General features: G+C 58.2%; 1 protein-coding gene across 3 annotated transcripts in view; it reads left to right on the top strand.

Annotated features, from left to right (window-relative positions):
• Nucleotides 1-27345, top strand: part of KCNQ1 (potassium voltage-gated channel subfamily Q member 1) — a 323311-nt gene that overhangs the window by 66009 nt on the left and 229957 nt on the right. For all 3 annotated transcript variants that reach the window (XM_077862849.1, XM_077862848.1, XM_077862850.1), the window contains 4 exons: nucleotides 16851-16977; nucleotides 17375-17453; nucleotides 17877-17973; nucleotides 18544-18684. In XM_077862849.1, the coding sequence (XP_077718975.1) occupies nucleotides 16851-16977; nucleotides 17375-17453; nucleotides 17877-17973; nucleotides 18544-18684 (444 nt within the window). The remainder of the gene's footprint in view (nucleotides 1-16850; nucleotides 16978-17374; nucleotides 17454-17876; nucleotides 17974-18543; nucleotides 18685-27345) is intronic.

The following is a 27345-nucleotide window of genomic DNA, read 5'->3' as shown; positions in this document are numbered from 1 at the left end:
TTGGCGGCTCACCCCCGCCCCCGCGCCCCCAGCACCTGGTAATCACGGATGTTTCCTGTCCCCGTCGTCTTGCCTTTTCCAGAACGTCATGTGAAAGGCATCCTGCGCTACGGAGCCTTTGTGTCTGGCTTCTTTCACTGAGCAGAATGCATTTGAGCTTCATCCATGTTGTGGCCTGCGTTCACTACTTTGTTTCCTTTTAATTGGAAAGGATAAAATGTACCACAGTTTGTTTATCTATTCACAGGCTGATGGACATTTGAGCTCTTTCCAGTTTTCGGCTGTTATGATTAAAGCCGCCCTGATTATTGCACACAGGTTTCGAGTAGCCCCATGTCTTCATTCCTCTTGGGTAAATCCCTCGGAGCGGATGGCCGGGTGGTGCGGTCGACGCTCGCTGACCTCGCTGAGAAACCACGAGCTGTTTCCCACAGTTTGCTCTGTGGGGCGTCGCCTTCGGTCCACGCACGACTAGCTCGGCGGCTCTGGGTGCTCGCCACCGCCCGGTCCGCACCCCATGGTTTCGGGGGCATCTCCCAAGTGACCGGTGACACCGGGCTGACTGGCCACACGCATGCACGCTCTGTGACATCCTGCCCACGCGAGGCACTGGGTCCTTTGTCTCACCAACGAGTTATAGGAGCTCTTCCTATTTTCCAGATAGAATTTTAGACATTAGACTCCGATGGTCAGATGTGCCTTTCCCCAATATCCACCCCCCAGCGCCCCCTCCGATCTGTGGCTTCGCTTTGCTCCCAACACTGTCTTTCGGAAGAGCTGACGTTTTTAATTTTGACGAAGTCCAATTTTTCAGGGTTTGGTGTTTTGGGTTTTTTTTTCCCCCCTTTAAAGGTTCATGTTTTTTGTATTCTGTCTAAGAAATATTTGCCTAATCCAAGGTTACAAAGGCTTTTCTTCTATATTTCTGTACAAATTTTCTAGTTTTACGTTCTGTGTTTATATCTGTGATTCATTTCAAGTTTAATTTTATACGCAGTGACAGGTATTAAATCTTTCCTGCATGTGGTTACCCAATTCTTCCAGTGCCGTGTTTCCATCGAATTAGTTTGACACCTTTGATGAAAATCAGTTGACCATATGCGTGGGTCTGCTTCTGGACTTTCTAATCTGTTTTGCCACTACCACACTGTCTTGATTAATATGACATTTATAGTAAGCCTTGAAATCAGGCTGTGTTAATCCCTCAATTTTGCTCATTTTCAAAAGTATGTTGGCAATTCTTCCAGTGCTCTCTGCATTTCCACCTAAAGCTGAGAATCGGTTAATTTCTACCAAAGAACCCTGCCGGAATTTTGATCAGCGCCGGGCCGCGCCGGCCACGCACTTAAGTCTGCTGCACGTCTTTGTAACATTGAGCTTTTCTGCTTCCTGCACACGATGTGTCCCTGCACTTATTTAGATATTTTTACATACCACTCATCCGTGTTTTATGGCTTTTAGTGTGCAGATCTCACACGTAATTTGCGTGGTTCGTTACTGTTTCGTGTTTCTGACACTGAAATGGTACGGTTTTCTCAATTTCACTTTCGAATTGTTTGTGGCTAGCATGTTGACCTTGTAGCCTGTGGCTCCGCTAACCTTATTAGTTCTGGAAGCTGCTTTTTTTTTGGGGGTGGGGAGGTTGCTTTTTTAGGATTTTCTATGGAGATGATCGTGTTGTTCCAAATAAAGTCAGTTTTATTGTTTTCCTTGTCCATCCCCGTGCTGTTTGTTCCTCGTCCTTGCCTGATACGTTGGCTCTGCTTCCACCATCACGTTTAGTAAATAGGAGGGAGCGGTCCCCCACATCAGGTTCCTGGTCTTGGGGGGAGGTTTGGTCCCCCACCAGGAGGTAGGATCGCAAGCTGTGGGTTTTACACGTTGCCCGGTGAGGCTTCTTCCCTACTTTGCTGGGAAGAGTGGCTTTTGAGACTGGCTGTTGCATTTTATCTGATGCTTTTTTTCTATATCGTTGAGAAGGTTGTATGTGTTCTTTTTCCTTCATGAGTACAGTGACCAGCACTCCGTGATTTTCAGCGAGCAGACCAACCCCGGATTCTGCATATAAAGCCCACTTGGTCATGATGAGTTTTTAAAACATACATTGCTGGATTTGATTTGCTAAAATCTAGAGTTTTTGCATCTGTGTTCATGAGGGATATGGTCTGGTTTGTTTGCTCGTAACGTCTTTGCTTTTGGCATTAGGTAATCGGTTGGGAAGGGTTCCTGCTCCTCGGTTCAGGAAGAGTTAGGGCAAAATTGCTGCCTTCTTCACTGAACAGAACATGCAAAGCCATCGGGCCTGGGGCTTTCTCTGTGGGGAAGTTTTCGGTTAGAAATTCAGTTTCTTTCATGGGTTTTGGGCTATTCTGGGTATTTCTTCCTGAGTAACTCGTGGTAGCTTGTTCTCTGATATTTGTCTCCAAGGACTGGGAGCCCACCCCCACCCAGGGCCTGTCCCCTCTGGGAATGTGGGCACTGGGGGCTGTGGGGGGGGACCCTCCTTGGTGCTCTGACATCAGCTGCAGGCTGATGGCTTGTGCCCCAGAGCCACTCCAAGCCCCCTCAAGCCCCTCACTGCAGCCGCCCAGCTGGGCACCCCTGTGGACGTGCTGGTGACAGGACGCAGTGGGGGGGGGAGGGTGCTGCAGATCAGACCTCCTCTGTTTCCTTCCAGCCCTGCTCTCGGGAAGGCCACCCCTTCTCAGAGGGATGAAATTCAAGTAGACAGCCCTTGGAGCCCATGGCACTTCTGCTTTTGTCTTACGCTTTTACTCTGTAAACTCCAGCCCTAAAACAACATACATCCTTCTGAAGCTGTTCACATATTAGCTCTTAAAACAGCAAAATCCGTGCACAATTTCCTCCCAATCCCTTAAAACATTCCTGAAAGAAAAAAAAAAAACTGTTTAAATTCACCGCCTGTCATTAAAATCTCTGGATGTGCGGAACCGGGCGAGGTACCCAGCAGTTGGGACCCAGAGGAGCGGGGACTCGGCACGCGCACCCTGTGAGGCCCTCCCCCAGGGCGGCAGCCCCCCGACCGCCGGGTCCTCGGAGCCCCTCAGCCTCTGCTAAAGTCAACACCGTTCAAACCAAGGCAGAGCCTTTCAGCACTTCAACCAGATAATTAGAAAGGGTTTTCATCCCCGAGTCTCTCTTGGTTTGGTAAACTTCTCGTTCTGGGTAAATTCTTAAATAAGACATTTTTAGAAGCTTGGGCTCTCAGCAAATAAAAACACCGCCTCCCCCTCTGCCCTCCTCACCCATCCCAGCCAGCTAAGGTGGCCATCACAGGGGGTGGAACTTCTCTGGGGTTAACAGCCCTCAGCTGTGAGGTTCCGGGGCTGAAAATAAACCCCATTTAGCTGGCCCATAGACGGAAATAGCCCTGTCTGGGGAAGACGGGGGATTTGCTTTAAATACGTGTAAAGCTGGCTGCTGGGCGGCTAATGGTGTCTGCAGCCGGGCACGGGCGGTCTCTGGGCCTCCTGCTCCCCCACCACAAATTGCAGGGTGGCCCGCCCGGCTACTCCTGCGTGCGAGGCCCCGGGTGTGATTCACGGAGCTCCTGGCCCCAAGGCCACGCAGTGGGGCTCAGTGGGGGGTTCAGGATCTGCTTTCTGGAAAGCCCTACCTGCCTTTTTGACTCTTTAGAGCACAGGACACCGCACCCCTGCCCCCAACACACACACATACCTACCTTTTCCTGCCCCGGGGCCTTTGCTTTGGCTAATTGTCAGGCTGGGATGCCTCTTCTGGTATTTGGGGTTCTGTCTTCAGAGCTGAGATTTTTCCATGGAGTGGGGAAGGCACAGGACAGTGTTTGCCTACACAGAGATACTGTCTTGCCAAGGCCTGCAGGACCCCTTCCCAGGAGGAGAAAGCTTTGGGTCCTGTGACCTGGACATGTGCAGGGACCTTTGTCCAGCCCTTGGTCTGACCTTGAAGATAACCCAGAGCCCCTGGGCACCAATTCTGCCCCTCTCAGGCCAGAAGTCTGTGGTCAAGGTGTCAGCAGGTGGATTTCTTCTGAGGCTCTGAAGGGAGCTCTGTCCCAGCTTCTGGTGGTTGCTGGCTATCTGCGAGGTTCCTTGGCTCGTAGATGCATCACCCGGTCTCTGCTCTATCCTCACACGGTGCTCTTCCTGTATGTACCCATCTCCCCACTATTTGTTAGGGTGCCAATCATATTGGATTAAGGCCCACTCTAATGACCTGGTCTTAACTAATTACATCTGCAAAGACCCTGTTTCCAAATAAGGTCCCAGTCACCAGTCCTTGGGTACAGGACTTCAGCACATGAGATTCGGGGAGGTACACTTCAATCCTGAACGATGTCTGGACCAGGGGAGTGGGCTGGGCTTATGAAGTGGGGGACATTGGGGATCATTCTGACCTGTCCTCTTCTGGCACAAGAAGTAGGCAGCCCTTGGGGACTCTTGTCACTCATTGTACTAATGGTTCCCGGCCTGCACCATGGGCTTGGCACTGTGCTCAGAGCCAGGGACTTGGTCAGAGAGAGACAAGAGAGGTCCCTGTGCTCAGGAATTCTTGATAATGGTGTAGGGTTTCATGAAATCTATGAAAAGTGATGTTGGGGAGCCATTGATGGGGGTTTAGGGACAGGGAGGAGGTGAAATCACAGAGAAACTCCTGTCTCTCTGGGGATGAAGCCATCATAGGGGAAACTACAGTGGAACTGCCTCAGATTGGAGTGGGTGTGATTATAAGTGTCAGAAACATAGGGCACAGTGATGAGATGAAACAGTTCAGTGAAGTGTCCACAGAGGAACAAGGAGGGAAAGGGTAAGATGTTGATTACTTCCCCATCTTGAAGGAAAATAAAATAACAACATAAAATAGCAATAGTAGGATGGGAAAATAAAGCTTATGTATCCAGTTTTACATTAAATGAATGGCTGAAGTAACTCTATTAAAAAGCAGGACTATGAGAAAGGTTTCTATTTTTATTTTTAACAAATGTGTTTTCAAGAGGAATTCAGTAAAGCACGCTGATAATGGACACTTGAAAAACACAGGACCAGCCAAAGCAATGCCACACAAATACATGCAAAAGCAGAGTGCACACTGTCAATGTTGAGACAAGCCCACACGAGGTATCACTTCTGGAGGAGATGTAATTGTGGACTCTGATATGTCGAACAGCATAAAACATTTATTTATTTTTTATTTTTTTAAAAAGATTTTATTTATTTATTCATGAGAGACACAGAGTGAAAGAAAGAGGCAGAGACACAGGCAGAGGGAGAAGCAGATTCCATGCAGGGAGCCCGACGTGGGAGTCGATCCTGGGTCTTCAGGATGACGCTCTGGGCTGAAGGCGGCGGTAAACCGCTGAGCCACCCGGGCTGCTCAGCATAAAACATTTATAAAACAAAAGCTACTGGAAATGCAGGGCAAAATCAGTGAAATAGGATCACTGCAAGAGACTTTAACACACCGCTTAGAATAGGACAGTTCTGGCGGACACAAAATAAGAGAGGGTGTAGACAGTTTGTGTTGCAGGGGATTCTAATGGTAATCTGAAACGATGGTTACCTACAGCCATGTAACAAGCATCCCCAAACCCTTCAATACCTGTCCCGAGGGCTCACCAATCTGCAGTGATCAGGGCTTCGTGGGGACAGCCCCATCCCCGCTCTGCCTAGCCTCAGCCGCAGGCTGTCAGGGTGGCAGGCCCACCTGTTTCCCAGGGCTGCCCCGGGGTACACAGCTTCCTCACTGCTTGGCACCTGGGACGGGAGGTGGGCAGGCCTGGAGAGTGGGCAGTGTTATTCCACCGCCTTCTTTTTGGTGCATGGAGTTCAGATGCAGCGGGAAGAGTGGTGAAGAATCTTGGGGCTGTGTTTTAAAACCAGCACCGTAACTATGGATCGTGATATTAGAGATGTTCTATTTACTTATGCCTGCGGAACATCTGTAAAGCCAGTCATTTCTCCTGGCTGGGAAGAAGAACCTCACATACTTTGAGAAGTTAATATATAGTTGGCTGCGATCAGAACCCCATACAATTAGAAATAAACAGCTACCAGGTTACCACAAAGGCCCAGCCATTTGGGAATTAGCAGTGCTCGTCTCACTCACCGTCAGGACCAACAGGGGATGAATGTGGAGCAAGCACGCTATGTAAGGTTATGGAAAGCAGATCCTTCCTCATGGTAGGAAGCACTTTCCTGGCCTGCCCCCCACCCCCAGCACTGATTGTGGACACTTTTATACTATTGCCCACATTTGCTTAGCAAGTAGCTTTCTTGTATTGGGAGTGTTGTCTCCCTACATGGGTTAAAATTCACTCATTAAAAGCAAATAATAGGTAGAATGTGTACATTACACACACACACACACACACACACACACACACACGCATGTATTTACTGAATGCCTCCTGGGTGCCCACCCTTTGCCAGGTGCTCTGGGGGTGTCCAGGGGCCATGTAGCTGCTTCATCAGAGTCTGTGATGAGCCTGTTCTGGGCAGGGAGAAGACAGCTGCCCTGGGGGCCACTTCCTGGCCACATCTTCCTCCCCCAGCCCAGTCAGATGTTCTGGGAGTGGCCAGGCCCTGGTCCACCTCCTGACCTCAGGAACACCCAGGTGGGGAGGGAGCAAGCAGTCCTTAGGCGCCCCTGCAATGCTGGCATGCGGTCTGAGACCATGAGCTGGGTCCCAGAACTGGGGCCCCTTGCCCAACCACTGGAGGCTTGTGTGACTGAAGTGGGCCTTGGTATGTCACCTGCAGTCCAAGGGAAGTAAAGTGATCAGGGAGCTCCCTCTCCCACTGCGGGTGGGTGGCCTCTCCTCAGAGGCTGAGCCAGGTGGCCTGGAATCTGAGGACGTGCTAGGGCTGCAGGTGTGCTGGAGTTTCTGGTCTGGTCTTACCCTCCCTGCTCCCCGAGTACATGCATCACCATGAGGCGCAGACCCCTTTGCAAGTGCCAAGGGGGATGGGCATTGGGGTTCACAGGTGCCTGCAGAGCTCTGGACAGAGGAGGCGGCAGGCTGGAGGCTGAAACAGAGCTGGTGAGGCTTCTGCAGGCGGGCCAGCCTGAGCTTCAGGCCATAGGTGTACTTGTTCAGAAGTTGTCCTCCATTCTTCTTGCTTCCTCAAAGGCTGTCTGGCCCCCCAGAGGATTCCCTGGGATGCCCAGGCGTGGAGCAAGTGCCCTGTCTGTGACTCAAGACCCCTACAGCCTGGCCCCAGTGACCACCGAGCCTGTGCAGCTGTAACAACACATTTGAATGTGAGGCCAGGTGGTGGTATAAGGGGACCCAGGGGCCTGACCCCAGCTACGGGGTTGAGGAGTGGGGGTGCCTGGAGCCTCCCTATACCCCCAGGTGGCTGCTTAGGGGGCACACAGGACTGGAGGAGGCAGCCAGCCGCCCACCAGGCTGGACAGCAGGCCTCCCTCGAGCTGGGTGCTCGGGCAGTGGCCCCGCACCAGGCCAGGGGGCCAGGCGGCAGCTGTTGCCCGCGTGTAGGGCGGGGCTGCTGGGCAGTTGGGAAGATCCATCCCTGTGGTGACAGAACGAGTCTTATGGCCTCTCCTGCTTGGCCTGCAGAAGGGCCACCCCAGGCAGTTGGCGGGGGGTGGGGGGACAGTTCTTGGGGGAAAGTGGCCCAGCGCCTTCTGAGTTGCCCCAAACCTGTAACAACCTTTCATGGGGGAGGGGGCAGCCCCCGGGGCGGCTAACCTGTCCAGCTCTCAGCCTCCGGCCAGGGGGCATCTACCTCTTCAGTGTCTGGTGACTCGTGGGGCCCTCATGGAATTTGGGGGGGGGGGGTTGGCCTGTCGAGAGGCTGCAGGGGAGCCCCAGAGCACCAATGACTTCAGGCAGGTGGGCCCCACCTATGTGGGGGTGGGGATCCATGTCCCACACACAGGGAAATGGGGCCTGGAGTGTGGCACCCACCCTGGGTGAGGAGATGCTAGGGAAGAAGCAGGCATGTCCTGCCTAGAGTTTCTCATGTGGCCCTTCGAGTACCAGCTGGGTGCCGTGCTGGGGCTCAGCACTGAAGGCAGGCCCCGGCCTTGGGGGGATGGCCGAGGAGGTGGGGAGGGGTCCCCTGGGCTGGGATGAGTCCACTGCCTTGGCAGGAGGCAGGCCAAGCCAGGGAGACACAGATCAGGTCAGGTGGAGGTGCTGAGGCTTGGGGTGCATTGTCAGGGTCAGGGTTGTGCTGCAGGCAGCTTGAGGGTCCCGAGCCAGGCGTGGGGCCTGTAGGGGTGGCAGGGTGGCATGCCGGCCCCAGACCAGGTCGGGAGTGCTCCACCTGTCCATCCTGCACCCTCCTCCCCACCTGCCCCTGGGAGGTCCCTTCTACCTGGGGGCCGTGAATGCACCCCTGTCTTGTAGGTCCTTTCCACAGACCGGAGGGACTCGTCTCATCTCAGCCCCCTACCGCCCCAAGAGGTAGACACCACCAGGGACCCCCATTTGATAGATGAGGATGCTCGGGTATTGGAAGGGTTGAGTGGCCCACCAGGCTGATCCTGTCTCCTGCCGTCCTGTGGGGGGTGGGGGCTTTCAGGGACCTGGCCTGCCCCACTGTCCCAGCCTGGAGCTCCCCTCAGGCAGCAGGGCCTCCTTCCCTGTCCTCCCAGTGGCTGATGCAAGGCCTGGCCCACAGGCTATGTTGAGCAGGGACCGGACCTGTTAGGGCCACCTCAGGGAGCCAGGAACCCAGGCAGGAAGCGGAGGGGTCCAGGGCCAAGGTTGTGTGGCTACACATTTGCAGGTCTGTGGGGCCAAGGGGAAGCAGTCAAGCAGCAGAGCTCCCCATGGCCAAGGGGGGAGCTGACAGGGAGAGGCAGGAGGGGGGGTAAGCTCCCTGGTGGGGTCTGGGAACCACGACACCCCGCCTGGTGCAGGCCCCCTGCCCCCTCTGCTGGGTGCGCCGGGGCGCCTGTCCGAAGGTGGGGCAGCTCTGGCAGGGTGGGGCTGGTGTCCCCCGGGGTGGGTGGCAACTGTGCACCGAGGGCTCCAGCTGTGCCCAGCACATGTCACCGTGAGGCCCATGAGCCCTCACCGCGGGCGCGCGGCTGGGAGCAGCTGGCCACAGGCAGTCCGCAAACAAAGGGTGCTTTGAGCAGCCTGCACGCCTGCTTCGTGCTCTCCGGCCAGCTGACTGTCCTGGGAATGCCGGGACCAGCTCCCTCTGTGGCTTATCGGGTCCCACTTGGAGGTAGAACAGCTGGGCTGGCCCCGAAGCCCGCCGTCCGGGCTCTGTGCTGGAGGGACCACAGCCCCCCATGGGGATGCCTCCTGGCCCAGGGCTGGCCTGGTTTCCCAGGCCTGTGGGAAGAAGGGAAGACCCCCATGCCGGTCAGCCACACCCCTGCCCTGATGGGTGGCCCGGTCTGTCCCCACGTCCACCCCCTCTCAGGTCTCTGGGCCCTCTTCTCTGTCCAGCGAAATCCCATTTGCCCTGGAAAGTTCAGGTGTCCTTCTCCCCAAGGAGGCCTCTGAGGGGGCCAGGAGCTTCTGGGGATGCACATGCCCGAGTTGGCCACGTCTGGCATCCACGGGGCCACTAGGGAGGCTGTTGTGCCTTTTGTCCTTGGCTCCAAATCCTGCCCTTTGTCATCCACCAGACAACCCGCAGCCCCCACCACCCCACAGTCCCTGACACTTAATCCTAGGTGGCTGGTCTTCCACCTCTCTTTACAATTTTTCACATAAAGATAGTGGGGCAGTAACATCAGAGACCCCTGGGATGGGGCGGGGGGGTCTGTGAGCCTTCCTCTACTGGTCAGCAGAAGAAAATGTATCTTCCACCCAAAGAGTGGGGACGTGAGCTCAGCTAATCTCAGCGGGTTTAACCTTGGGGCCTCTTGCTATCTGTCCCATGTGAGCGGTTCGTGGCGGGATGCTCCCGATGCTGCTAAATCATGCCGTGCCCGCAGCGCTGAGCCTCAGAACTCGTGGGCTTTGGACAATCTTCCCGCCCATGAGGATCCACTGGCTGATAAAGAAGGAGAACAGTAGATAAGGCCCCAGCGACCTTCATCCTTCTCTGGGAGCTGTGGGTCCACAGAGTTACGAAACGCTTGAGTAATCGCAAACCTTTCCCCCGTGTGCACTCACGGCAGAAGAAACCAGATAAGCACCTGCTCTTCGGAGCCTTTATCTCGGCTCCAGGGATTGGCAGGTCTGCTGTCACAACACCGTTACCCCCAAACACCGAAGGCAGGTGCGGGCCGGTGTGTCTGTGTGCCGCCCGTACCCTCCTGTGACTCTGAGCTTTTTTTCCTCAGTGGGGTGGGACCTAGTGTCAGGTCCTCAGAATGGCAGGCTTTCAAGTGAGGACCTCACGGTGACGTACTGGGGGCAGCGTGCCTGTGCCCTGGCCTGTCTGCATCCTGGGAGCCCCTGCCTGTGCCCTGGTGACACCACGATGAAACAGGGTGAGGGGATGTTCAGGGACCCCCACTCAAGGCCCCCGCCCTCTGCAGGTGGCTTCCCCCTCCACCCCCACAGAAAGGGACCCGGTGAAGTGCCTGGCATTTTGTGGTGCGGCATTGACGCTCAGGTCCCAAGAGCAAGCAGCGGCTGTGAAGACGGGGACTCGGGGCCCAAGGGTGGCCGTGCGGTGATGCTCCCAGCTACCGCGGGGTGACGCTCAGGGCCCATCCTTCTAGGCTACCCTGAAGGTTGAGGGCAAGGCCCAGTGAACAGGCCCGGGCTGTGCCTGCAGGGCCCCACGGCGCACGTCTGTGTTGTGGTAAAACACACATAGCACCACGTTCAGCGTTCCCGGGTAGCGGCATGTCGTGCGTTCACAGTGTTGTGCAACCACCATGCCCCTGTAGTTCCAGAACTCTCCTGTCCTCCTGAAGGAATGCCCCGAGCCATGGGCAACTGCCCCCCTCCCTCCCCCTGCCCCTCACATGCACTAATCTGCTTTCTTTTTATGGAATTGTGGTAAAGAACACATACCGTACAACTTATCATAACTGTGTCTAGGTGCACAGCTCAGGGCCACTACGCACATTCACACTGTTGTGCAACCATCCTCACCAACCATCTCCAGAAGTTTCCATCATCCCAAACAGAGACTCTGTCCCCAGGAGACGCTGACCCCTGTCCCTCCCCCTGTGACCACCATCCACTCTCTGTCCCCAGGAGACACTGACCCCATCCCTCTCCCTGTGACCACCATCCACTCTCTGTCCCCATCCCTCCCCTGGCCCTGGCACCTAGTGTTCCACTATCTTTTTGAAAAATTTCAATTTATTTAAACTAAAAAAGCAAAACAGTTCATCACTCATTTCTCCCCTGCCCCAAGCTGCACCCCCACCTCTGGCGACCCCAAATCTCCAAGTCCATGGGCTTAGTTTCGTGTGTATATTTGGATTCCACGTACAGCCGAGCTGTCTGACTTGCGCCACTGACCGGGATGCCCTCGAGCCCCATCCGTGGTGTTGCAGATGATGGGATCTCATTCTTTCAGTGGCTGAGTGATAGTCCACTGTGCACACACCACCTCCTCTTCGTCCATCCATCCATCGATGGGCAGGGGGCTGCTTCCATATCGATTGTGGTCAGCAATGCAGCCATGAACGTGGGCACGCAGGTGTCTGTTTGAAATAGTGTTTGGTTTCTTTCTGGGAAATACCCAGTGGTGCAATTGCTGGTCGTAGGGGAGCTCTGTTTTTAACTTTCTGAGGACCCTCCACACCGTACTCCACAGTGGCTGCTCCAGTCTGCATTCCCAGCCGTGCAAAAGGTTCCCCTTTCCCCACATCCTCACCAACACTTGCTGTTTCTCGTGTTTTTGATTCTAGCTGTTGTGACGGGTGTGAGGTGGTATCTCACTGTGGTTTTGATTTACGTCTCCCTGAGGATGAGTGGGGTTGGTGTCTGTTGATCCCCTGTGTGTCTTCTTTAGAGAAACGTCTGTTCAACCCATTTTTTAATTGGGTTCTTGCTTAGGAAGTATGTTCTTGAGAACACTTCTGACTTAGACAGACAGCACGGCTATGAGCCACCCCGTAGCACCCGCCACCGGTAAGACCCACAGGAAGAGCCCAGAAAGGCCTGGACTGAGATTCACCAAGCAACACAGGTGGGAATGGGGGGCTCAATAGCCACTTGGTCCCCCCACGGCGAGGAAATGCTTGGGTCTGTACCTTGGTCTCTGCACCCACCCTGACTCATGGGCCCCTCATCCATGAAGCTGACTGCAGCCAGGAGGCGGCCTTGCTTTTTCTGTGTGATGGTGGGAGGGGTCCCTCTGTCCCTCTGGTTTGGCTGCAATGTCAGCGAGGTCCCTGACACCAGCGTAGCCTCTCTCCTTGTACCTGCAGGGCAGAGCTCAGGGCCATGCACCAACAACACCAGAGCCTCCCGGCCTGCATCCTTGACCCTGTGCACAGCCGGGGTCACGCAGACACCACATGCAGCAGCCAGGAGGGCCTCTGGGCTGGCTGTTATCAGTAGGGGAGCCCAGTGGCTTCCACAGGTGTGCTGATGGGGCTCCTGGGGGGCACTGGGGGCCTGAGCTGGATTGAGAAGCTGTGAGGACCTGAGCAGGGACGTGTCGGGAGGGCACCAGGAGCATCCGAGGTGCAGAGCGCTAGGGAGCTGGGGGTGGGGCAGTGTGGGAGTGGGGGGGTGCTGCCTTGGGTTAATGGGCGGCTCTCAGGATGGGCTGGGGTTGGGGCCCTGGGAAGGGGGACACACGCCCTGACCCTACCTTGTAGGCTGTGAGGAGTGACAGTGGCGGCCTGAGCACGGGGCCTGGGGGAGGCGACAGCTGTTGGCAGGGCCCCTTTAGTTCACCTTTGGGCTTGCTGAGGGCCTGGTATGCACGACGGATGGCCCTGGGGCCTGTTCCTGCCAGAGTGCAGGAAACTGCGCAGAGGGTAGCCAGGGGCTGGGTGGGTGGGGTCCCCACCTGGGTCCCTTAGCCCGGAACCATGAGGAGGTGTCCCTGCCCTCTGGAGAGCCTGCCGGAGACTGGGGGTGTTGGCCCTACATTGGGGGAGGCATCAGGGACGACAGGACTCAGCCCTCCTGCAGGCCCCTTACTGCCCCCCGCCCCCTGGTCTCCACCAGTGTCCAGACGATTAAGCCCTGTCGTAGCCCCAGGCAGCCTCTGGCCTGGGATGGCCAAGGTCACGCCTGTGAAAATATCCGAGGCCCCTGCTGGGCCGGAGCCGTGGGCTAGGAAGAGCCCTCTTGAGCCCAGGTCGGTGGACACATGGCTCTGAGAGGTAGCCCCGGGCCAGGCTGGCCAGGAAACCTGTCCCTGGGTGCCCCTGCAGGTCCCTGCAAGCAGCGCTGGGTTCTGAGGTCCTGGCTGTGGCCTTGCTCCCCGAGTGCTGCCCTGCCAGTGGTGGAGGTTGTTCTATCTCTGAGCAAACGTCTGTCCCCGCTGTCTCGTGCCTCCGGACAGTGAAGCCTCTGTCCTGTCCTTCGCGGCGGGCTGACAGCGTGGCATCAGTGAGCTCGGCCTCGCCAGGACGCCGGGAGCGCCCCATGCAGCCAGCCTGCAGCCAGCCCGGCCTCGTGCTGCATTCCAGACTCAAACAGGATTTGAGGATTAGCATTGTTTTAAATTATTCTTACACCTCAGCCCTGCGGAGGGGAGTCCGTGTTCTCAGACCGCCAGCCCTGGGAGCAGGGGTAGCTCTGAGCTCGGGACCAGGTTCTCCCGAAGTGTGAGAGCAAGGTGATTTGGGGGGTGGGGGTGGGGACGCAGCAGTCCCTATGGTTACTTATTTAGTTTAAGGTCTTTTGTAAGATGTGTCGAGTACTTTGAATCTGCTTAGGATACAACTGAAGAAGGTTTTTAAGTAATTTTTAAAAATGCATCAGAATAAGAACGTAAACCACGAAGCAATTGATGAGCTGGTTGGTGTGTGGATGTGCTCGGATGGAGGCTCTGGGGACGGCTCCTTTGGGGACCACCCAGTGGCCCGGCGACTCCTCTTCTATGAAGATGCCAGTGCCCGTGTGTCCACTTTGGGAACTCTGACAGTGGTGGCTCCTGTGGCCCTTCTTGTGATGGCCAATCGTGGAAGTCACACGGCCCCATCCTTTCCCTGCGGGCACATCACTGACCACGGGCTCGTCCTGCCTCCTGGGACTTGGCAGGGCCAGGTCCTTGGGGAAGACGTGAGCGGGGGGCTCTCAGGCTGCTTACTGGCTTACTTGTGCGTGTGTTCGTTCATTCAGCAGACCCACGTGGAATGCCAGCCAGGGCAGACCCTGTTGTGGGGCCACGGAGAGGGGCTGGGCGCTGAATGTGGCCCCCGCCCTATGGGCTCGGCCTGCTGCCAGCCTCAAGGTCACAGAGACTGCAGGTTCGCATGCCCCTGGCTCTCCCATCAGCCATGCACAGCGCCCCCGCCCCCACCCCCACCCAAACGATCCACGTTGTGAACTGAGAACTTTTTTGCAAAAGGAGAGAGAAACTTTCCCGTGTTTTCTCCCCATTATCCACTGAGCTTGCCTCCAACACCAGCTGGGTGGCAGGAGCACTATTTCACACCCGAATTAATGAGACTTGGGAGCCAGTGGGCAGTGTCCAGCCACCACCTCGTGGCAGGCTCCCGGGTGGGGAGGGCAAAGGGGGGCATGGGAGCAGGACCTGCACTGCCACCCCGTGGGGGCGGATATCCCCTGCCAGGGCCAGACTCCAAAGGGAGGACGGGGCAGGGGGCCAGCTGGAGGCCAGCATGTCTAGCCTTTCCCCTCAGAGTGCCCTCAGGGTGGGTCCATGCTGGAGGAGGTGTCGGCTTCTCCTTCCTTCATAAGGCTGAGCGATCATCCCTTGTGTGGACGGACCCTGTTTTGTTTGGACTGTTCAGGGTTCCATGAGATTCTACATGAACCTAAGACCACTGTTTCTACAAAAAAGAGAGAGAGAGTGAAGTCATTGTGTTTTTGAGAGAGATGGCGTTGCCTCTGTAGATCACTTTGGGTGGCGTTGGCAGCTCTGCCTCGTGCGGCCCAGGAACACGGGGCGCACCTGACCTTGTGTGTCTCCTTCCATTTCTCGACGTGGTATTTTCATTCTGCAAGACTTTGGCCTCCGTGGTTAACTCACAAATATTTTATTTCTTCTTGACGCTACCGTAAACGGGACTGGCTTTTGTCATTTCTTCTTAAGATCGTTCGTTGGTGGTGGAAAGAGTACCATGCATTGGTGTGTGCTGACTTTGCACCCCACTCTGCGGAATTCTAGTGAGATTCGACAGGCATGTGCGCCTGTGGAATCTAGAGTTTTCCACGCATCAGATCGTATCTTCTCTGAATAGAGATAATCTTATTTTTCCTTCCCAATCTGGACACCTTTTCTTTCTTTTCCTCACCTCCTTGCTCTGGCTGGAGCTTGTCTGTCACACAGCGTCGCACAGGCTGGCGGGGATGGGTGTTGTGTTCTTGCCTTGTTTCTGATCGTAGAGGAAGAGCGTCCCATCTTTCTTTCTCTGTCATCATTGGTGCGCTATTTACGGTGGGGTTTTCAGATGTGGCGTTTATCACGTGCAGGTGTCTCCCTGTGTTCCTGGTTGGTCCGCTGCTTTCAACATGAAGAGGGGTGGCATTTTTTCCATGTGCATCAATGGATGTCACGCATCCCCCCACCCCTCCCCTTTGTTCTGTTAACGTGATGTGTTCTGTTGGTCAGTTTTCTTAAGCGGAACCATCCTTGCATTCCAAACATAGATCCCACTTGGTTATAGAGTGTGATCTAACTTGCTCTGGAACTGGCTCACGTACCCGTGTATGTTCCTCTGTTCTTGCAATATCTTTCTCTAACTTTGGTGTCTGGGGAATGCCGGCCTCACAGGACGAGTTAGGAAGTGTTCTGTCCTCTTCAGTTTTTTGTTTTGTTTTGTTTTGGAAAAATATGAGAAAGATTGTAATTAGATCTCTAAATGTTTGGTAGAACTCACCTGGGAAGACTTTGGGTCCATGGCTCCTCTTTGCTGGGAGCATTTTGATCCTGGGTTCAATCTCCTCCCTGGTTATAGGTCTATTCAGATTTCATACTTCTTCCTGATTAATCTTGGTAGGGTTCAGTCTCTGGGAACCTGTCTACCTCACCTGGGTTGTCTGGTTTGCTGTTGAACTTGGGTTTTACACCATCTGCCCTCACTTGTCCACCCATCCACCCACCTGTCTATGTCCACTGCCCATCCGTCCTCTGTAGCCTGGATCTTGGCACTCTGGTTTCCCCTCCTTGATGCACCTGACCGCAGCCTGATGTATGGAGTGGTCCTTGTCAGAGCCCTGGCTGTGGAAGGAGCCTCCTGAGGGGCACTACTCCACAGCCGACCTGGTACCTGCCCTTCCTTTGAGGGGAGTGCCAGTGATGCCCTCTGAGACCCCATGCTGCCTCCTCCTGCTGTTCACCTCCCCTGCCCTGGGTGCTCTTGCATCTGGGCCCAGTTATAGCTACCAAGTGTTCCCGGATTCTGTGTCCTTGGTGGCATGGTGGCTATGAGGTGAAAGAGGGGCCACCCCATGAGGATGGATGTTTTCCAACACCCACATGAGGATGTATGGTTTGAGCTCTGGGAGCTCAGTGGTTCAAATGAGTGCTGGCCAGAGAATGTGCACCCCAGGATGTCATGTTCTCAGGGCCAGGTGAAGACACAAGCCCTGAGCCTCTCCCAAGCCTTGCTGTGGATGTCCCCTTGGGCCTGCTTGGGCCCTGGTCTGAAGAGCTGCAGGTGTCTGCTGGCAGTGGACCTGGCCTGTCCAGGTGGACCACGCACTAGGTGCCACCCACCCTTGGAAGACCAGGACCCAGGCTGGCTGCTATTGGGTGCCTCTCAGCAGAGGCCCCACTGGCTCACTCCCCTCTGCCCCTCAGGAGATTGTCCTGGTGGTGTTCTTTGGGACGGAGTATGTGGTCCGCCTCTGGTCAGCAGGCTGCCGCAGCAAGTATGTAGGCATCTGGGGGAGGCTGCGCTTTGCCCGGAAGCCCATCTCCATCATTGGTGAGTCCCGCCTGCCCCCAGGGGACCTTTACCCCCCACCCCAGGTTTCCAGGCAAGGGCTAGGCACCCACCCCAGGGAGGGGGATCCGGCAGGGTGGGTCCCCATCATGAGCACCAGCAGCTGGAGTCTCCCTGAGGCCAGTAGGGTAACCCCCCCAACATAGGAGGCAGCCCCAGATGCTGCCCTTGGGGCACTGCTTTGGTTGTGCCCAGCACAGCATGGGGATCTGCTGCCCTGGTGGCTTGGGAGTGGGGCTGGGAGGTGGGCCAGGTACGCCTGGGTGTGCCCGAGATGGAGGGCCAGTCTCCCTGTCCGAGTGGCCCTGTCCTCCTGACCGCCAGGCTCCTTCCCTTGAGCCAGCTGCCTGGCTGGTGACACACCGCCCCTTCTCCTCAGACCTCATCGTGGTCCTGGCCTCCATGGTTGTCCTCTGCGTGGGCTCCAAGGGGCAGGTGTTTGCCACCTCGGCCATCAGGTACACCTGGGCTGCAAGCTGTCCCAGCTGGGGGTGCAAGAGCCCGGGGCAACGTGCTGGGGGTGGGGGCGCAGGCTTAGACCCCACACTGAGTTAGGCTCCCTGGGTTTGAGACCCAGCAAGAGCACTTCTGGGACTTGGGCCAGAACCTAACCATCTGGGGACCTCAGTTTGCTCATCTGTAAACTGAGGTGATCCCAAGGCCTCCCCCCAGAAGTGGCCTGGAGACCAAAGAAATTTGGCTGGGGCCTGGCCTGCTGCCCTCGGCCCCAACACTTGTTTGAGGAGGGACGGTGAGGCTGGCATGGTGGCAAGTGGGCAGTTTCAGGGCTGGACTTTGAGGGGCTGAACTGAGGGTGGGGGCTGTTCAGAGGTGCCTGAGGGTGAGTCGGGGCCAGGGGTACAGAGGTATGTCCCCCGCAGGGGCATCCGCTTCCTCCAGATCCTGAGGATGCTGCATGTGGATCGCCAGGGAGGTACCTGGAGGCTGCTTGGCTCTGTGGTCTTCATCCACCGCCAGGTGGGTGGTCTGGGTGGGGTGGAGGGCCCGAGGTTGGGGGAGGATGGAGTGCTATGCCGAGTCTCAGTGCCTCGCATGCTGTGGTGCCCACGTCCCCACCTGCCAGGCAGATGATGTGCCCACACTCCCCGGAGCTGGGGACCAGAAGCTGGGGGCAGAACGTGGGTGCAGAGTAGGGGGCAGAGCAGGGGGCGGAGTGGAGGGCAGAGCCAGGGGCAGAGCAGGGACAGAAGTACAGGATGGAGAGTGAGGCTCAGGGATCTCACAGTGGCAGATGGGAAGGGTCCCACGAAGGTGCAGCACCTCGGTCCTGGGGCAGAGCCGGGGGCCTCGGAGCCTGTGTGTTGGCCTGTCCCTCAGGCAATGGCCTGGGCCTGCCACTGGCCACTGAGAAGAAGCGGAGGTGCGCTGTCCTAAAGTCTAGTGCAGGCGTGCAAAGCACTCGGGGATTCACAGAGAACCACCTGTAGGTGCCCCCAGCCTGTGACGTCTGCCTGGAGCGCCGTCACAGAGGCCGGGGACACCATGAGTGCCCAGCTGATGCGGCCCCTCTGCCCACTGTGCCCCCAGGAGCTCATCACCACCTTGTACATCGGCTTCCTGGGCCTCATCTTCTCCTCGTACTTCGTGTATCTGGCCGAGAAGGACGCCGTGAACGACTCGGGCCAAGTGGAGTTTGGCAGCTATGCAGATGCCCTGTGGTGGGGAGTGGTAAGTGGGGGCAGGTGCCCGGGGCGGGAGGACCGAGGGCGCTGGGCTCTGGGACCTGCTGGTTTGAGTGGAAGGCTCTTTGTGCTAATGCTTGGGGGCCCCATGCTGGACCCTTCGTGCTTGGGGGATGCGGTGGGAGGGTCTCTATATCTCTGAGCCTGTGCAGTGGGTATCCAATAGGGCATGTGCTGGGCCTGGGAGCTCCCACCCACCCCCGGGGGGGCTCTCCTTGGCCAGACCCGGGGCACTGGCTGACCTTTGCCCTGGCTGACCTTTGCCCTGGCCACGTGGGGAGGTGGGGTCAAGCGCAGGTCCTCCCTGTCCAGGAGGATCTGTGCTGTCCCCAGGAGCATCCCTGCACCAAGGAATGCAGAATTAACTAGCAAACAACCCTGTGATATGACAGGCACGGGTCCTCAAGAGAAAGGAGGAGCGTCCCCCTGTCTGGGCCGTGTGTCCAGCCTGCAGATGCTGCAGCTAAGCCCTGCTCACAGAAGTGCGGGCTCCTCTGGCTGTGGAAATAGACTCCTGGGCCACACTATCAGCAGGGCCCGTACCTGGCACCCAGCTTCATTTGCAAGTGGTCCAGAGCATGGACTGGGTGGCTCTCGGCTCCCTGAGCTGCCAGTCTGCAGGAGACACGGACATGAGGCAGAGGGACCCTCAGGAAGGCAGGCAGGGGCTTCCCAGGTCAGGCCTGCAGGGGCGAGGGACATTCCCCTGAGGACTACTCATTGCTGGACAGCCAGGCAAGGCCTGTGTTAGCCACATGCACCCGGAGGCCTGCCCGTGTCCCTGCCGTGTGGGCCCGCAGAACAAGTGTTTGGAGTGTGAAAGGTGCCCCTTGCCACACCCTCTACCCACACCCTGGGCCTCGTGGGGAGGTGGGGCACTTGATGGCAGGGTGGCTGGTAGATTTACCACCCCCAGGGATCAGGCCCCAGGCTGGCGATGGCATGTGCAAGGCCCTGCCACAGCCCGGGATGGACCCTTGCTGTGGGAGGGATGGGGCATGGGTCACAGGCCAGGTCCTCACGCTTCCCACCATTCTCCTGGGGTGCAGTGCTCCCTCCTTCAAAGTGCTCTGGGGTGTGACCCACTAGTGCCTCAGGAGGGTCTAGAAGAGAGCCAGGAGCAGTGGAGCGGGCAGTGGCAGGTGGACACTGGCCCTACTGCAGGCTGAGCATGGCTGAGTGGGGCACCCCTCCACAGCTGGGGGTGGGGCGGCTGACATCTGGGCTCATGAAGGTGAGGGGGGCCCAGGGACAGCAGAGGCTCCTAGCCTGCATGAGATGTGGTGAGGCCATGGGGGCAGCACGGGGTCTAAGGGGAATGGGGCAGGGGGCAGGCCCCAGCCATGTCAGTCCCCAGTCTTTTACCTTCCAGAGAAAGTGGGCCCTGCTCTCAGCTGGGGTTCCCACCCCCCTCCAGAAAGGAGGCTGATCCGATTGTCAGGGTGGACCGGGAAGCCTCCCTGTACCTGGTACCCTTGGTGGGCACACATGCCCTGCTATGTCTGTGTCCCACGCCCATGAGGCCAAGCACACAGGCAGGTCCCTGATGTCAGCGAGTCTGCGTGTTTTCTGGAAGCTTCCAGCGTGCCAGGCTGCTGGAGGAAGACGAAGACATGCTAACTCGACTCCATGCCTGGGAGAGGCCCCTCCGCCCTCCCCACCACAAGCGCCGATGCCCCCATAGGCCCTGGCGTGGCAGGCCCTGGCAGGTTTGGGCAGGAGGGCTCGGCCGCCGGCAGGGAGCTTGCCGGGGTGGGTGGAGGGGACAGGCCCTGGTGGCGGGCCCACGTGGGGACAGGCTGCCCAGAGCCAGGAGGAAGTGTGTGGGCGATCGCCCGAGGCCGGCCGATAAGCGGTGCCCGGCCTTGGCGCTGCCCTCCCTGGCTCCCCGGGCGGCTCCCCTGCCCCCAGCCCCCGGCGGAGCGGTGCCCCCTCTCCCACACCTGTGCAAACATCCGCCCGCCGGCCGGGAGAACAGCCCCTTTGTACCCGGCTTGGCACCGGTGCCCCGGCCCCGCCGTCAGCTGCAGCCCCGGCCCCGGCCACCGCGGGCCCCGGCCGGGCCATTGTTCCCACCGGGCCCTGCGCCTCTGGGCCGCCCGGGCCCCCCGCCCCCTGGGGCTGTGGGGCGAACGCGCCCATTCATCGCGGCGGCTGCCCCTGCAGCTGTCCGAGCGGGAGCGGCCCGAGGCTTGAGTTATGGGCTGTGTTCCTGGCGCGGCTCGGACAAACAGCTCGAGAAATGCAAGACAGGGCCGGCCCGACGGGGGCTTGGAAGCCAGTTTGGTGATTTGCCACTGCGCCCGGCGGTTGTTCTTTGCCCGTGTCCAGCTTGCCTCCCGTGGGAGGGGGCGCCGGGCCCCTGCCTGGCCCTGCCCCGAGGCTCCCTATCTGGGACAGATGGGGGTGGGGTGCCGCCCTGGGAGGCCCAAGGCAGCAGGTCCCCTGGTCTCCGCCCCGGGTCCACCAGGGCTTGGCCTGTGCACCCCTCCCACCCCCCACCCTGCAGGCCTGGGCTTCCCAGACTCCAAAGGAGGGCATCTCAGCCCCCGGGGGGTGGGAAGGGTGGGCCCCGTATTTCCCTCTGCAGAGCCATGGGAGTCCCTCTGGAGGGCTGGCATCGAGACCTCTCAAGCCCAGCGGTGGGGTTGTGGGTGCCCCTGAGGCAGCCCTGGGCGTCCTCGGCATTGGCTCAGCAGTGTCCGTCGTGTGGATGAATGACAGGGTGGCGAGCCCGCGGATTGGTTCTGCCCATGGCCCTGGGGACAGTGGGGGCATCCATCTCCCGGGGCAGCCCCAACAAGGTCCCACAGACCGAGGCCCTTCAGACCAGAGAAGTGTATTGTCTCCCAGCTCTGGAGACCAGAAGTCCGAGATCCAAGCGTGGGCAGGGCTCCCTCCCGAGGCTCCAGGGGAGGGTCCTTCCTGCCTCTTCCAGCCTCTGGGGCTTTAGGCGTCCCTGGGTTTGTAGCCGCATCTTCTGTCGCTTGTAAGGACACTTGTCTCTGGTTTAGAGGCTGCCTGGACAAACCAGGATGATCTCGACTCGAGATTTTACCATAAGCACCTCGACAAAGGCCCTGTGTCCAAATAAGCTCATATTCTGAGGGTCTGGGCAACGTGACTTTCGGGGGGACGCTATTCAGCCCAGGACAGCGGTGTCCCGGCCAGACTTCACGAGAAGAACCCCCCTCCCCCACCAAGCTTCAGATTCTATGTCGTCTAGTGAAGCTGTGGGCTCAACGGCTGAGTGTCTCCTCCTGTCCCCCGACCCTGGTGGGGACACCCGACACTGGCGTGAGAGCTCCCCGCTCCCCCGAGTGTGGCGCCCCATGCCTGGCTGTGGAGGTGTTTGGGGAGGATTTAAGACTTTTTTCTTCGCCCTTGGAACAAAATGCGTTTGTTTGTGTTAAAGTTTGAGTGGAGGGAAAAGCCGTTTTTGCAAACACGGGCTCCTCTGTTAAGCGCCCGGGGGTCTCTAAAATCAAGAGGCTGCTGGGTTCTGTTTACCCCCCTGCATCTAAATTTAGACTTTAGAGCAAAAACGCTGGAAGCCTGTCCCTGCATTTCAACCGCCATTTAGAGTCTGATTCCTGGTCACTCTCTCCTCGGCTGGCAGCTCCAGGAGGGTCCAGCCTCCTGGGCCAAACTGCTTCCTGGCCGGGTGAGGTCAGGTGGGTCTGGGGGCTGAGTAAGGGCCTGGGTGAGGCCAGGACCCCCCAAATGGTCACATGCCAGCCCTGTCGGCACCGCCAAGATCATGGGGCCGGTGTCAGGGCCTCATCTGAAGCTGGAAAATCTGAAGCCCATGGGTTGGGGGTGGCAGGCCAGGCCCCTGCCCCAGCACCCAGACCCACCCATGCTGGGGCTCTTTCTCTAGCTGGAGCTCTCTCCAAAGCCTGCAAGTGCTGTACAGCTGAGAACCAGGGTCTGCAGGAGCCCAGTCTTGGCCCTCAGGTGTGGGGTAAGAACCGTGGGCCCTGGGAGCCCGGCCAGAGAGCCTTCCCCAAGGAAGGACCTTTGCAATAGGTTTTGCAGGATGAGTAGGAGTCTGCAATTGGAGTGCATCATCTTGCACTTCCTGCCCCCTGGCTAATACGTGGTGGGGGTGGGGGTAGTATTTCTTCTGTGACTTGGTGAGCCCAATGAGGGTAGTATGTAGGACTGATTTCATCTGGGGTGGGGTCCAGCTCATGTCAGCGAGGGTAAGGACTTACCAGCTTCAGCCCCGTGGAAAGAGACATGGTCAGCATCAGGAAACACTGTGAAATAGGAAGCGGTGTGATGCTGTGGCCAGGGGTGTGGGGGTGGATCCCAGCTCCACCACCAGCAGCCTGTGTGGCCCTGTGCAGGTTACCCGGCCTCTCTGAGCCCATCTGTAAACTGGGTACATACATGAATTGTTGGGTAAGTTGAATCAGCAAGGACATAGGAAGCCTGGGGCACTGGGCACCCAGCAAGGAGGCCGCAAAGGCTGGCTGTAATTCGTGGGGGGCCTTTGCCAGTCACAGCTCTCTAGGCATTCCCCAAAGCCAGCCACTTACGTTGGACCCATAGCAGGCTAACTCACACTAAAGTGTGTATGGCTGCCATGGTCCAGTCATACTCCTTAGCCCTTCTGGCTTTAGAGTCTTGCTGTGCCCCTGACCGGCTCCCCACGTCCAGTACCTTCTTCACAGAGTGGCCCCTTCGGCACATGTTTTTTGGCTCCTCCTTGAATCCCACGGACCTCTTGTTTCTGATCCCCCTCCCCAGGGCCTGGGCCAGGCTGGCCACAGGGCAGGGGCTCGTGGACGGCTGAAGGCCCTTTATCAGGCAGGTGGTAGAGACAAGGAGGGCAGACCACGGGGTCCACTTGCAGGGATGCCAGGTCAGCTGCACCTCTGAACTGGCCCTGGGGGCCAGTAAGCACATGATTGGTTCATTCCTCAGTTTCCCCGTCTGTAAAAGGGGGAGGCCACAGAGTACTTCCCAGGGTCAATGTGGGGCTCACCGAGGACTCTGCAATCCCAGGAAGGCAGCAGAAGTTTCTGTGGCTGTGAAGACTCTGCTTGGACCATGAGGCTCTCGGCAAGAAAGCCTGTTTCCCCACGTGCAGATATGACATTGGGACGTCACTGCGGTCCTGCTCAGCGCTGGCAGGGAGCGGCAGGGTGGTGGGCAGCCCTGGCCCTGTGCTCCCAGAGCTACAGCTGTGTTCTGCACGAGGTGATTTGCGGGGTCCCTGGAGGACCTCCCCTGCCCTAGCAGTCAGGGAGGGCCTCCTGAGGCGGTGACGTTGGAGATAGCAGACCCACCGACTGAGGGGCTCCGGGCGGCGTGGGTCTGTCGTGTCCAGCTACTTCGTTCTGCCCACGGAAGCGAAGCTGGTTTCTTCGGGGTGTTTGCCAGCCTGGCTGGCTTGTTCTCTGGCCCCCATGTGCCAGCATATCAGCCGTTTACCACCAGCCTGGCTGCGCATCTCCACAGCGGTCAGGGTCGGCGCGCCCTCGGGACAAGTGCCCGGGGACCTGAGATGGTCCTGCCACCCACCCACCACCCCCATCCACGCTTCTCCTCGCCCAGGCTGTGTCCTCCCAGCCTCCTCCGGGCAGGTTGGTGGCACGTGACGGTGTGGCTGCCTCTGGCCTGGGGTTTGCTCTGGGGTTTGCTCTGCGGCCTTGCCGGCGCCCCGGTTCCCCACCATGACCTCGTGCACAGCGCCCGCGCCTGCCGGCCTCAGTCTCGCCCCCTGTAAGAGGGTCCTTGACTCAGGCTAAGGTCACAAGTTTGCCAAGTCGGTGCACGTCTGGTGGTACGAGCCCTGAAGCGTCTACACTGGCACTGCCGTCACACTCACATGTGGACAGACAGCCACGACACCTCCAGATGGGTCCGGCCTGGGGGTTTCTGTGCAGCCAAGGTTTCTGGTCTGGCCTGCCCATCTCGCCGGAGGCTGGCCTCCCAGACGCTGCTTTAAAAAGCAGAACAAAACACCAGTGCCAGTTTCTCAGGGCAGAAAGTGTGGGGGTCAGGGATCTGGAAGGTTCCACCATGCCTCAAAATGTGAGCGAAGACGCAGAGGCGAGCACACACCCGGTGCCGGCATCCAGAGGACGAGGACAGCTCGGTCCCCCTCCCGCCTGCCTCCGCAGCCCCGTCCCCGTCCCCTGCTGCCTGGTGGCTGGCGCCCAGCGGAGGGCCGCGGTGGCCACGCTGTGTCTCCCCACATCTGTGGGCCTGCGATGTGCAGCTCTGTGCCCCAGATCACCCTGGTCGGGGTGTGCACGGCAAGCCCAGTCCTGGAGACGGGCCATCCGAGCTGCCTGTGTCTGTAAACTCAGGAAAAGCACCAGCTCTGAGGGGATGGGCCATTTCCTCCGGGGCCAAACGACGTCGTTAACTTGACAAAGCAGCTCTGTGACAGGGTCTGAGAGGCGTGTGCCCTCCGCAGGGTGGGGGACGCCTGGCCGGGCACCCTGACTTCTGCTGGCCTGCTGTGGGGAGCACAGGCACCCCAGCCGTCATGGGGCCAGGGGAACCAGGATGCTGGTCAACCTGCTCAGGGAGATGGTGTTGGGGGCCCTGGCCTGTGGCCCACCCCACCGTGCCTCCGACATTCGCTGCCCCATCATCACGGGGATTCTTTTGGTATTAATTTTGATAATTTAAAAGGTTGTATTATGTATTATTTGTCTTGATGTCTGAGTTTTCTGGGACCCCCTTAAACCTGGCACCTGAGGTAGGCATGCCTGCTGGCCGCCCCTGCCTCTCCCTGCCCGGCAGCTCTCAAACTTACGGGTCTTGGGTCCACTCGGCACTCTTAACAATTGCCGCAGACCCTGGAGAGCTTCTGTTCATGTGGGTCATACCTATCAATGCTTAATGCATAGAAGAGTAAGACCGGGGAATTTAAAAATTGTTTCAGTATTCATTAAAATGGTAACAGACCCCTTCTATGTTGATATAAATAAAATAACAAAAAATTTTATTTCCTAAAAGAGGGCTCAGTTCTCAGATGCCCTCACCCCCTTTACAGCCCCAGACCTGCCTTTGCTCTGTGTGCCCCGGCCCTCTGCAGGGGCGGCTGGGGCCCAGGCCTCACACATGGGGCACAGTCTGTCCAGAGAGGACACCCTGCAGACTACAGGGCTCCAGGCTTCCCTGGGGCCCCCTTATCTGCAGCTGGCTCTCAGCCTTGCCCATGGCCCCAGGGTGGTCTGGCTCCATCCACCCTGAGGGCACCTGCACCGTGGTCTAGGTGTGCACGGCACGAGTGTGTGTGGCATGAGTGGAAATGGGCTGAGTGAGCCTGGAGTGTGTTGGGCTCACCGTGGGCACTGGCCCCTCCTTGTGCACCTTGTGGTGTAAGAGATGCATGCACATGCGTGCCACATGCTGCTGCCCGAGCCCATCAGGCTGTTGCATGTGTGCTGTGTCCCACATGTGGGAGGCACATTTGTGGGTCCACACCCACCTCCATGCGCTCATGGGGTCCGTGTAAAGGACTGGGCCATGGGCAGCTCAGCATTTTTGTGGATGTGTGTTTTGAGGGACAGTGAAGTTGTAGAAGTGCCAGGAGCGGGGATCTCTGGGTGGCTCAGCGGTTTAGCACTGCCTTCGGCCCAGGGCGTGATCCTGGAGTCCCGGGATCGAGTCCCACGTCGGGCTCCCTGCATGGAGCCTGCTTCTCCCTCTGCCTGTGTCTCTGCCTCTCTCTCTCTCTCTCTCTCTCTCTCTGTCTCTCATGAATAAATAAATAAAATCTTAAAAAAAAAAAAAAAACAGAAGTGCCAGGACCACTGGCAGACACGTGGTCAGGCCGCCGTGCCCACGCACCAGGCAGGGCTCAGCAGTGGCCAGCCCCGGTCCTAGAGGCCGAGCACTAGCCTGCAGTGGTCTGTGTGCTGACAAGCTCGTTGGTGTGACTCGGCCTCCCGCATGTGATGCACCTGCCTCCACTGCTGTGTCCACAGGCCTGTACCCTTTCCGGCGGCTCCAAGCGCTCATGTGTTTCCCTCCCTGGCTGTGGCCACTGGGTCTCTCCCTCCGCGTTCTGTGGCTGGTGGGATGCACCTGGTGGGGCCCCGGGACAGCCTGGCAGTCACTGCCGCAGATCTCAACGCTTCCTCTCTGGGCCTTGCCTTCTGCTGGAGTCTGTCGGCCTTCCGGGCCCTGATGCTATGTCCCCCGTGCCCCACACCAGCTCCTCGGGGCAGGGGGTCAAGTGAAGGCTCCATGCAGACCTTCCTGAATTTGAGGTTCTCACTGGCGCTGCACCAGAGGCTCCAGAGGAGAGAAGCCAGGCTGCTCAGAACAGGACAGGCTTGACCGCGGGGTGGGCAGGTGGCAGCCAGGTGACCTCCAAAGGCAGGAAGTGACACGGGGACTCTGGGCCACCGTGCCTACTGCCCTGGTGTGCGGGTATGAGTGTGTGCCACAAGATGTGTGTGAGTTAGACTGTCCTGGGTCCCTGGCTAAGCTCAGAGCCGCCTCCTGCAAAGCCCACAGGCAGCCCCAGGGCCCAGCGTGCCGGCAGGTGTGGGCTGGGGACTTGGGGCTGAGTGACTGGCACAGCCAGGCCGGGGTCTCGGATCCTGCAGGATGTCATATTCAGACTCAAGCTGGAGGCCCCAGGGAGCAAACCTCAGATGCCAGCAGGAGGGCA

This window comes from Canis aureus, chromosome 21 (genome assembly GCF_053574225.1).
Source record: "Canis aureus isolate CA01 chromosome 21, VMU_Caureus_v.1.0, whole genome shotgun sequence".
Lineage (NCBI taxonomy): Eukaryota > Metazoa > Chordata > Mammalia > Carnivora > Canidae > Canis > Canis aureus.
Note: the sequence above shows the minus strand (reverse complement) of the source record. Positions and strands in the feature narration are given on the sequence as shown.